General features: G+C 48.1%; 3 protein-coding genes across 3 annotated transcripts; 2 read left to right on the forward strand and 1 right to left on the reverse strand.

Moving 5' to 3' along the window:
* Nucleotides 1-832: 832 nt before the first annotated feature.
* VTN00DRAFT_8187 (uncharacterized protein) lies at nt 833-2,473 on the forward strand (the record flags this gene model as incomplete). Its single annotated transcript, XM_069435013.1, has 4 exons — nt 833-1,158; nt 1,273-1,697; nt 1,764-1,888; nt 1,943-2,473. The coding sequence occupies 4 exons, from the start codon at nt 833-835 to the stop codon at nt 2,471-2,473; spliced, it is 1,407 nt and encodes a 468-aa protein (XP_069286453.1).
* Nucleotides 2,474-6,777: 4,304 nt separating this feature from the next.
* VTN00DRAFT_8188 (uncharacterized protein) lies at nt 6,778-8,175 on the reverse strand (the record flags this gene model as incomplete). The annotated part of the gene is made up of 1 exon (XM_069435014.1): nt 6,778-8,175. The coding sequence occupies one exon, from the start codon at nt 8,173-8,175 to the stop codon at nt 6,778-6,780; it is 1,398 nt and encodes a 465-aa protein (XP_069286454.1).
* Nucleotides 8,176-9,488: 1,313 nt separating this feature from the next.
* On the forward strand, nt 9,489-10,487 carry VTN00DRAFT_8189 (uncharacterized protein; the record flags this gene model as incomplete). The annotated part of the gene is made up of 3 exons (XM_069435015.1): nt 9,489-9,616; nt 9,679-9,826; nt 9,879-10,487. 3 exons carry the CDS (start codon nt 9,489-9,491, stop codon nt 10,485-10,487), a joined length of 885 nt encoding a protein of 294 aa, XP_069286455.1.
* Nucleotides 10,488-11,572: the final 1,085 nt, after the last annotated feature.

Raw genomic sequence — 11,572 nt, forward strand, 5'->3', positions numbered from 1 at the left:
ATGAATTGAACGTACCTCGGGAAGTGAACGTTCGAAGTATCGTGTCTGCCCACAGTCCCGTATCAGCTGCCCCGAGCGCAACTGCAAAGAGGATCTTTCAATACTGGGAGCAACAAGGGTCCCCAGACCAATCCAAGCACAGACAGACGCCAGAAGTTAGCATCAAATTAGAGTCTGTGGCAAGACATCCAAACTGGAGGCTTAACCCCCGCGTTGGGCTCGGGGTGGGATACCTGCTCCGGGGCCCCAAACGTTGTTGCTGCCGATCGTTTATCCCCGCGGACAACGAGACGGTCTCCAGCGCTGATCGCTATCCCAACACTGTGTCCGGTGGGGATGCTCGGGCGCGTGCGCTCAACAAAGTCCGCAGGATTAGAATTGGACGTTGTTACGGCCCTCGTACGCTATCACACAGCAGCGCGCGCGGGGCACCAGCTAAACATCGACGAGCGCTGTTGATCGCGGGCGCCCCCGCCCATAGCGGCATGTGAAATTCAATTACAGTCGTTCTCACCCGCGGTCCACCATCGAAGCCTTCCAAGACCCATGTCGATCGACGATGACCTAACCCGCATCAATACCGGTGCGGAGTTGATGCCGAACTGGATACCGTGGAGCTTAGCAGGCTAGCAGCATAGCTATGAATCTCAGTCATGGCTTCGTCGAAAAGAAACAAAGGGCCACGATCCCCCGCCCGTTTCAATTCATTGTATTGTACTCACTGCCCCCCTTCCCCCTCCCCTCGGAGTCCTGGTCCATGTCGTGATTCCCTAACACGATCGTTCTTTTTTTTTCAGAACCGAGTGTATTGGACTCAGGGGCGTTGCACAATATGAGTACCACAAACGGCGCAGATGGTATCATGGACGAGAAGCCGTCGTCCCTGAAGGACCGGCTGGCCAAGTATGTCGTTGGGTTGAATCGAGGTCCGCTGGCGACTTCCTCGGACGGCGACAAAGCAAAGGGAGAAAAGTCAGGCGCTGCTCTTTCTCAGGGTGATCAAGTCTCGGGCAGCGATGCTGTCGAACACCTCGAGGCCATGGACACCGAAGGCCAAAAACCGAATAAAAAAGAAAGGATAAAGCGCCATTTCAAGCGTTATTGGTGCTGGTATCTGCTCGGGAATGTCATCTTTTTGGCGATATTCCTGCCTCTCTTGTGAGTCCATCCACATTTTGCCGTCCCGTACCCCTTTTTCCCAGTGCTCCGTCATCTTCGTTACAATACAGTATATAAGGGTGCCTTGAAAACACATGCTGACGAGACGCCAAGTTTCGTGTATGCTATTCCAGCAATTGCGCAGAAAGTCGTGGACGACTCGACCTTGACAATTACATCCGCGATGATCATGCAGCCAAGGCCCGACTCGGTGAACTTAACGATGTTTTCGGACCTAAAACTGCCGGTCAAAATGCCAATTCGAACCGACCCAATGACTCTGAACATGTTTATCCGGCAGCTCACTCCCTTTACACCCTTCGTCAAACTTTATCTGCCAGAAGCCGACATCCATGGAAGTGTTGTGCAGGGTACCAAGGGCCAACATACTCCCATCCTTAATATGACAGGGTGGGAAACGTTCCTGCAGCACGCAGTGAATGATAAACAGGGACCAGTTTCACTGAAGGGTTGGACAATTTCTCACATCGGCAAACTGAAAGCAAACGTGACCTTGGACAAAGACGTTTGGTCGAACGGTAAGGATTGAGGATTGTCTGAAAAGCAGATCTACTCAGATTTCTGACTATTGGCGCTCTTCTTAGCACTCAATCGGTTTGAGGGGTTCTCAGTCCAGGATTCCAAACTCCTTCTCCCTCCTGAATCCGACGGTACGAATCTTGTGGCCAATGCAATGTTGCCAAATCCTTCAGTAATGACCTTGGAAATAGTAAGCAAGACCCAATTGGTGCCCTAGAGAATTACGGATGCTAACAATTTCCAGGGAGACGCCTTGTTAGACCTCTGGAGCGGGGATCTCCTCATTGGAAACGCAACAATCAAGGACCTCGTCATCAATCCTGGCAACCACACTTACCCCCTTCGCGGAATCTTGGACATAAAGACCATCATGCAAAACCTGCAACAGGTTCTAGCGTCGCAACGCAATGCTCTGAGAAACGGGAACATTGCGTTGAAATCTACAGGGAGCCTCGTCACCTACGAGGGTGTCACCGTCGACTATTACACTAGAATCATGAAGAACCTTACCCTCACAGCGGAGATTCCGGTCATGCAGGTTCTGCAAAACACATTCCGTGACCTCTTCCACTTAAATGGAACAAACCCCTTCGCATCGCTGAATCTCACAGATTCAGCAAACGACATTGGAGGGTCATCTAACCTCCTGGACGGCTTGAACAATGGCGGTGGAGCCGTGAGGAAATTGATGGAAAGAGGGTCGCCTAACCTTCTGGAGTCCCTGAACGACCCAGAAGCGTTGAGAAGGTTGATTGAAAGTTATGGAGACGCTTGAATCGTATGATTTTTCGACTCTATGTTTACGACACGGAAGATGACTTCGATGATTACTGTATTTTCCTACACTCTGGTCCGAGGGCAAGGTTATTATGTTTCTATGGGAAACATTTACTACATACCTAATATAATACATATCCATGTATATAGTCTCTAGTTCCAAACGGAACAACAAGGATCACGGATCTTATTCCAATGGCACAGTCATGACTTCAGTTTCAAAGATATCTCACTTGGACGGCTGTTTGCATGTAGTTATAATTGATTAAATGCCCATGCATCTCATTCCCCACCTTGTTCGACGAGTGCCACGAAGCACGGAATGCAATCCAGTACTCTACAGAGATGGCTTAGTGTACAAGATTGTATATCTAACAGAAAGAAAACCCCTACAGGAGATAGAATTTGCTAGTCTAGCGAGACACTTTGTGCGCCCTAAGGAAGGTCATAGAGTGGGATTGCCGCCGTGCTGGGATAATCAAAGCAGGTTGGAGCAATGAGCTAGGAGGAGAAACTCTTCAACAGGGGCTTATGTGTATGGATGGATTCTCGAGGGAAATCTATCTTGGTCGTCATATTCAGCTACGATCTCATTCTTCCCGTGCCTCTATTCCTCTCTGGCAGTGTCTTCAACCCCAGTAAAGAGAACCTGTAGAATACCATTTTTATTCTCAAAGGCGCCCAATAATCACACGGCTCTTACATATGCGGGTTGATCCATCCGCTAACTTGCCTGTCGTTTTGTCTCCCCTCACAACTCCGCCGAACACAATCCTCGCGATCAGATGCGGCTGACTGGAGGTAGGACCTTCTGTACCCAAATACTCAATGTCTGTTTCTGCTAGTGTAGATGGATCCGCCCTCTGCTCCCATCTATACTCCGTCTTGTTGCTCCTAAATGTAAGGGCTAGCTCGTGCGCAAATATACAGAGATCTTTTATGTCGCCTATGACTTTTTCAATCTCTGCCTTTGTGCATTTTTCGTGAAGCAAATACCAACCAAGAGTATTGTATAGGTAGACTGCTGTATCATATGCTCGATCGTTCCGAACAGGACGGTTGAGCGCTTTAGCCAGCCGAGTAGTTCGAACCTGCCACTCTATCACGTCCTCCATCTTGACTTCCTGGAGTGTCAGCTAATCGATTAGTTCCAGTATCGGACATGCCACTTACCCTTACTACCATTGTTTTCAAACAGTGAGTTCAAATTTGCCTAAAACACTATCCGTACCGCCCCCGACACTGAATATCAAGGCTTGTGGTGAAAATAACGAATCGTATAGCAAGTCTGCCACCTCTGAACGCAAGGCGAGCTCCGGAAGATCAGATGAAGCGCCTGGTGGAAGTGGAGGCGTGTGGTTCAACAGATTTTGTATAGTGGTCTTTGATCAGTTGGGGGATCTTGTTCTTGAGTTCGCAAAAGTTGGCCATAATCTCATCGTCCAGTGGCACCTCATCCCTATGTGGCGTTCTGAGTATCATCTGATGTAGCCTTTTTAGGGACGCATCTTTCTCCGTGCACTACCGTCGAAGAACACTCAGTTCATTTTCCAGATTCTCATTCCTTTCTTTAAAACCTCTCAACCGTCCTTCATGGTGTTGCTGAAGCTCCAAGATTTGATCATTGCACTGCTGAGCTACTGCCTGTCCTTTGATTCTAGCAACGGCTTCTCCAACCTGAGCAGTGTTAGTGGATATTATCGGGGAATAAGCGTAAGGGTTGATTTCTGCGTTATGAGACAACTAGTCATCTTGAACCTACCGTTTCTGTATTAGGTGCGGAATCATAGCAATCTGTTCCCTTACAGCCTGTACCAACGCAGAAACCATTTGCTGACTGATCCTGTCGCAAGTATCTGTCTGCTGTTCTGTCTGCTCCGCGTTTCTCAGTAGCTCTCCGGAATAGGATGGTTGAATAACTTCCATTCTTAAGTCCAATGCGACTGCAATTGTCTGTAGCGTTCTCTGAAAAAACACTCATACAAAGTCGCGGAGAGTTTTTGAATAGTATTATAAGAGTCGGAAGCAGTAAATCTGATGCAATCTTGAGCTGTAGATCAACTTAAAATGTCCCACGTTGCGCAATTATGTCAAGACCTTCTTCATCATTACGGGCATCAGTATTGTATCTACGGCATCAGGAGTAAGGTGGCGGAACTTTGACTATCAGCAGACAGATGAGGTCATTCAGGAAGGGTTGACGTTGGCTGCGTGATAGTAAGGTATGCTCGAAGGCCTGATTTTCCTAGTCAATGATGCAGAATGTCCAATATGCTGTTGCTTTGTATTGTTACGATCCAGTCGCGGCTTCGCGACCTTTGCACAGGCAACAATGACTCCATCATCCATAAGGCTCTATTAGCAAATTCTTTTTAATTGCGCCAGTATGACTATCTTCAATAAGGAGGGGCAGTATCAAAAATTACACCGTTAAAAATCGACCTCGCACTTCATCTTTCTAAACAACGGCGAGGAATCGTACAGTGATCTTCCACAGGAAATTGGGGTCACTCAGCACGATGGAAAACGGCAAGGATTTGGAAAAGGATGGTTCTGACGGAGACGCTTTAATTATAAGCCTTGATTTCGGGACGACATTCAGCGGGCCAGGAGGCATTCCCTGATCCATAATATCTTGGATACAACTAACATATGCATGAATGATTACCAGGGTTGCGTACGGGTTTAGCACAGATCCTGAACAGGTCTACTCTATCACCTCATGGCCAGGAGCCGATGACAGGAAGATTCCCAAAGCCCCGACCACCATCAGATATGATGACAGCTCGAGGGCCAACTTTCAGTGGGGATATGAGGTTGATTCAACGTCACCCAACAAGATTGAGGGCATCAAGTTTCTCCTAGATCCTGAATGACCACAGCCTTTTTATGTGCCTAACGATGCCAAGGCTGAAATTAAGAAACTGGAGAACCGCGTCCTTAAGGTTACATCTGACTATATGCGAGCTGTTCACCAGCACTCTTTTAAGGAAATTGACAGTGCATATTTTGCAGGCTACATTGAAAGTTACAAGAAGTGATATGTTATTTCTGTTCCGGCAGTATGGTTGGACAAAGCAAAAGATTTGACCCTGCGAGTATGCCTGCCCTATAACTAGTATCAGGATAAGTTGCTAAATATCATGCCAGGCAGCCGGGAACGCGGGGATCCGTCCGGTCGAACTGATCAAAGAGCCAGAAGCAGCTGCCCTTTACACACTCCACTTTATGAAGAACAAGGGTCTCCAGGTGCGACTCTGAATTTTAGTTTAATTGCATTTTGCTGGTGCCTGTCAAAGATTAATATATAGTAAGCCTACTATCAGGCTGGAGACGCGATTGTCGTTTGCGACGCCGGTGGAGGTACTGTTGATCTTATTTCATACGAAATCACGAGCTTGAGCCCTTTCAAGGTGAAAGAAATTGTTCCATGCTTGGGTGAGTCGAGTACTGCTTTAATAGGACAATTGGAGACGGTGACGCTTACAGAGGCAAGGTGGACTTTCTGGCTCACTGATGTTGAACAAGAGTTTTGAACGGTGGATACAAGAGATAGTAGGGGATGCTGAATACAGGAAATTGAAGAAAACCGACGGCTATCAGACTGCTATGCAGCAATTTGATCTACCGGAACCGCCCAGCATGACATCCTCAACAACTTGAAGCTCGCGGCTGATATCAATGTAGACAGCTCTGAAGATACCACAACTGTCATTGCCATGGTTGGTCGCCTAACCTGAATTATGCCAGAGTTTTGCAAGCTGTAGCGGTCAAAATCTCTGAGGAAATCTTTCTCCAGTAGGAAATTGTTACTTGGGCGAGTATGGACAGCATGGTGACAGGATGGTTCCTGTCGCCTGAAGTGTTATTCTGGAATGGGCCTAGCAGACTAAGAGCTGACCTACCTCTGTTGTAGCCTCTTCTGCATTGCTTCAGTACCAATATCATCCACGAGGCTGTATCTCCCACAATATTGCAATCCGGGTTGGCTTTGCCTAGGGGCTGTGACCTATTATAGTTTCTGGGGTACCCTCCAATAGCTTCAAAATTGCATGGTTCTACAATAGCTATTTGCCAAGCGAACAGAGAGCAGGGGAAGGGTGACGAATGATATGATATAGTACTGTACATACGTGATATAAGACAACTTACAGAATATAGGCTTTTGTAGCTGGTATTCTGTAAACATGAAAATTGGTTACGAAGAAATAATAAACGATTGCATATATGCACGTGCTGCTTTAATCCAACCACATACACTACCTTCTTCTCGCTTCCATCAAGGTTACATCTTGAACATACTTAATGGCTACTGTGCCAGCCATTCTTCTTACCCATCCCTTCCTTCAATGGAACATATGTCCCATTCGTACAGTCAAATCCCAAATTTGGGTTCAATTCCGCTGTCGCATTTATGCAAATCAGTGTGGGTTGCTCCATGCTCTGAGGGAAGACCTGGATGTTACTCAACGCCAAGTTATTGCAAGATGAATTCGTTTTGCATTCGATGATAATCGCCTCTTTATGGTTCAGGTTCGGTAGCCCGTCATCGTACCAGCATGGATCCGAGACGCAGGACCCGTCACCCGGGCGGAACGTGTTAATAGTACCGGAGAAGTTGGCCCAGGTGAAGTCCTGCATGACAACGGATGAATTATTCGGCCGTTCCGTGACGCTACCGTCTTCGAGCTGCATTTGCGTTGAGCCCTGGTTGATGTACGTCTGAGTCACGAAGATTGGGAAAGTGACGTTGTAGACTCTGATGTTTGACCAGGTGATATTCTTCGCCAGTCCCTGGCCACCGACCCAGGACTTGAAGCGCGATGCGTAGACCGCGTTGATGACCGTGATATCGTCGAATTTTATATTGGAAACGTTTGCGAAAGCTGCCTGGTTCTGACCAAGGGATCCGATGCTCATGCCATGGCTTTGGTAGCCGATGGTACCTCCTTGGAAGAGGACATCATGAGAGCCAGATTGGATAGCAATCGCATCATCACCATTAAAGATGACACTATTGAAAATCCGAATATCTGTTCCTGTCACGTCGAAGCCGTCCGTGTTGAATGGGAAACTGTGAGTGGTCGAATAGGCATCGATTATGGCATCTGTGACGGTGATGTTGTTTCCAATCAATTGAACATTCCACGCGATGGGTTTTCGTGACTTGTAGCTTTGTAGAGACCCATTTGTCGTGTTAAACCTCATCAAGTGCGGGCGAGAGGGGGCACCAGTTCCATTGACTGGGTTGGTGTCCCACCAAGCCTGACCGTAGGAGTTGATCCAGCCATTTGTGACGTTTTTGGTACCAATGAAGTCTATCCACGGTCCTTCAAATGTGAACCAGTAAAGAGCTGTAGAGTACGTGAGAGCCTCTGTGGTATTGACGAGGTGCTGGATCGCGGTGATGTTCTGCGGCAGATGGAGATTTCCGTTCAGCTGGATTTCCACATTACAAAGTTCCGTGGCTTTGATGGGAGTGAAAATGTTGTAGTCAACGCCTTCTTGAAAGACTATGATGGAATTCTTCGAACAGTCTGAGAACGCCTGAGCGACTGCAGGAGAATCATCGGCTGTGCCATTGGATGATTTATATTCAGAAGCAATGATACATTTCCTGTGCCTGGGAGGTGCGACGTCTGTCGAATGACAGAAGGCCAAAGACAAACAAAGAAACAGAATTGCGAGAAATGTCGCCATGGCGTGGGAATTCCAGGACTATCACGAAACACCATGCAGCTCTGGGCTCCATTATGTAAAAAGTGGCTTACCTATATATATCACTAACAAATCCTTCCCCGGCCATTCCACAACTCATAAATCATGGAAAAAATCACATTTCGGCACTTCACACATAATCCAATGGCATCCACGTTCGGTAAAGACGAGCCGAACCCATTGAACATCGAAATCAGTTTGTTGTGCTCAGCGCCCTAATAATGAACAAGACGAAAGCGTTGCACTAACACTGTTAAGTCGAAAATAGAGGTTAATTTCCCATCGATTTCATCAATGCGGGGAATCCAAGAACTGGTTTAACCATTTGGATGGTAGTGCTGAGTTGTGAAGCTGTAGCAAACCAAAAGTCCTTATCTATTGGTGGATAAATGTCGACAAATATGACAGAGACGGCTTAATTGTTCCCATGACCCTGGACCAGGATTTTCCAAGTGTGGTTCTTGTTATCCTTGTCAGGGACCCCAGGGGCATATAAGAAAGACATGAGGCACAGCTTAGCACTTTTGTGCTATTCTGGTACTGCACAGTGTCCTAACTCCAAGAGCTAGTTATAAAGACAGGACATCACCCGGTGAGGACAGATTCAACAATGCAGCATAGCATGTCTTTTGTTTTATTCGACATGAGCCTTAATGGATCTTCAGTCTGGTTGTTTCTGATCCTCAATCGCCGCCCAAGGTATTATGACCGTCGAATCCATTTCTGACAACTAAAATAAGCTGCCTGCATTCCAAAACGCGCTCAATTAGGCTGCTTTTATGCCGGGTTGTCATTACAGCTCCATCGGGATGATGGTGGCCTTGACAGACCGTCCTCGCTCCTTGAGGAACCCAACTGACGCCAACTGTGTCATAGGGTAATTTGGACCAGTATGACAAGCTATCAGACTTCAGGAACTCTGTCAATTGGTCTCTGCTGCCTCATCCCGGTCTTCTTCCCCCGACTATCCGAGGTATTGGGAGCGGGGTTCGATAGTTCACAGATGCGGAATTCTATTTTCAGTGATTATCGGCCCGAGACACGTAAAGCAAGGTTTGCCGAGAGGTTGTTTGCATCCGTTCGAGTCGCGTAACGAATCACTGGACGGAATAGAAGGTGATCTTCGGATGGAGGATAGGTGGGGAAGTTGGGGAAAATGCGGAGAAAGCTGGGGAAGACGCGCGCTTGCGTCGAGCTATAAAAGTCGCTGCATGAGCATCTGAAAGCTATAACACCTAGGCATTTATCAAAGAACACCATACTACCAGATCGATCGCTTCTAATCAACAAAAGTCATGGGCTCCTTAAGTGATCCCAGCGTGGCCAGCCGTCTGGCGGCTGCCGGCGTTCCCGCTTTCAAATGTCCTCCCGGCACTAAGATGCACATCTTGGATCTGGGCACCCTGCAAGTTGACGAAGGCTGGTAAGTGACTAGAAGTGTTTTCCATTTGAACGGCGGACCCTAACATCTTTTCTTTCACTTAGGCTCCTGCGCGGTGCAAACACAAGCACTCTGAGCAACCAGAACCCGGTGAGCAAACGTCGAGACCTCAGCGTATTGGCTGCTCTGATTGAGCACCCTGAAATGGGCCTCATTCTGTTCGAAACTGGCTGTGCGGAAGATATAGACGTGGTACGTGGCCTATTGTGATACGCCGGGTGATTGCGCTGACAATTGGGCTCAGGAATGGGGCGCTCCCATAACCGATATATTCCCTCGTGTTGAATACCGGGAAGACCAACGCCTTCCGGCTGCCATTAAAGCCACTGGTAATGACATCAAGGATGTCAAGGCCGTTGTCATTGGCCACCTGCACCTCGATCACGCCGGTGGCCTCGAGCATTTCATTGGCACCGATGTTCCAATTTACGTCCACGAGGAAGAGTTCAAGCACGCTTGCTGGGCGGTCGCCACGGGGGCTGATCTTGGTGTCTACCTCGCGGGCTACATGACTTTGGACAAGCTGAACTGGAACACCTTCACTGATGACCACTTTGACCTTTGCCAGGGCATCACTCTCCATTTCTCTCCAGGACACACTCCGGGTCTGTGCATCATGCAGGTCAATCTCGAACACGACGGAACCTTCATCTGGACAACCGATCAGTTCCATATTGCAGAGAACTATACGCAGGCTCATCCACATGGCTGGTTGGCTCGTGATCACACCGCTTGGGTTAGAAGTCGGAACATGATCCAGAGACTGCAGAAGCTGTTCAATGCTCAGTTGATCTTCGGCCACGACAAGGAGACTGCTGCCAGGTTGACGAGTAAGAAGAAGGTCTTCGTGTAATTATGAATACGTTATAAGTAATTAATTATCTTTTTCTTACGTTAACGTACTGATCAGAGACCGTAAAATAACGAGTAATCCTCGAAATATATAATACGCTTAAGAAGTTGCAGCATCTTGGACGTCCCCGTTCTAGTTGAACATCCCTCCTTAAGATGTTCAGAAAAAGCTGTCTATACCACGACTCGAGAAGACAAAAATACTCTACCGGTGACTGAACACTGATTAACCCTAAGTTATTACTGACGAGGAAGACAATGCAGGCTTCAAGGTCAGTTCCTCGCATTATAGCTTCCGGTAAATTCGGTGGTAAGGTCCTGGATGAACTTCCCCGCTTCTCCTCCCCGTCGATCAGGGTAGTCAGAGGTCGAGCTTCGGTAAACAGTCCGATGGTGGTACCGAACGTTTGTGTACCTATAAATCCATGCTACTTTCCCAAGTTCACATTTCACAGACTCTTTCCAAAAAACACTTCTTTGTCGGTGTTATAATATAGGACAAAAGAAAGAATTTCGAAATGGCGCCTAGTCTTGAGTACTGCTTTACCATGAGAGGCTACATGTCTAAGGAACATACCTTGGACCTGAAAGCGATCAAGAGTGGTCCACATAGGATCATTGTCCCAATCACGGACGGATTTATCGAGGGCTCGGGCGGGGGACCTATGCCCAAGCCAGGCGGGCGTGGCAGGCAGGAGCTATAGCAGAGGGGGAGCTTCGGGAGGCCCGGAACTCCTACTACAGAACTATACGGCGGATGAAGAGGGTGTGCTGGGAGAGATTCTTAATGGGCCCTGAGGGGGAGGATCCTGGAAGTCAACGGGGCCCAGCAAATACTGCCCGGTGCTGGCAGGCACTGCGGTATACTGCCCCAAAGGCTACCAGTACAACCCCAGCACTCCGGGGCCCCCAGGGGCAGGTGGCCACCACTATTAGTGAGAAGGAAGCTCTAATCCGGGAGGTGGCATTCCCACCTGCTCCCAGGGGGAGCCCCCAAGAAGACCTGCCCCAAGGAACCTGGCATACCCAACTCAGGGAGGAGATAGTGCAACAGGCCCTGTTTAGCCAAGCTGTCCAGAAAGCCCT

The sequence above is a fragment of the Thermoascus crustaceus genome (genome assembly GCF_041956765.1).
Source record: "Thermoascus crustaceus strain CBS 181.67 unplaced genomic scaffold VTN00scaffold_5, whole genome shotgun sequence".
In the NCBI taxonomy this organism is placed as follows: domain Eukaryota; kingdom Fungi; phylum Ascomycota; class Eurotiomycetes; order Eurotiales; family Thermoascaceae; genus Thermoascus; species Thermoascus crustaceus.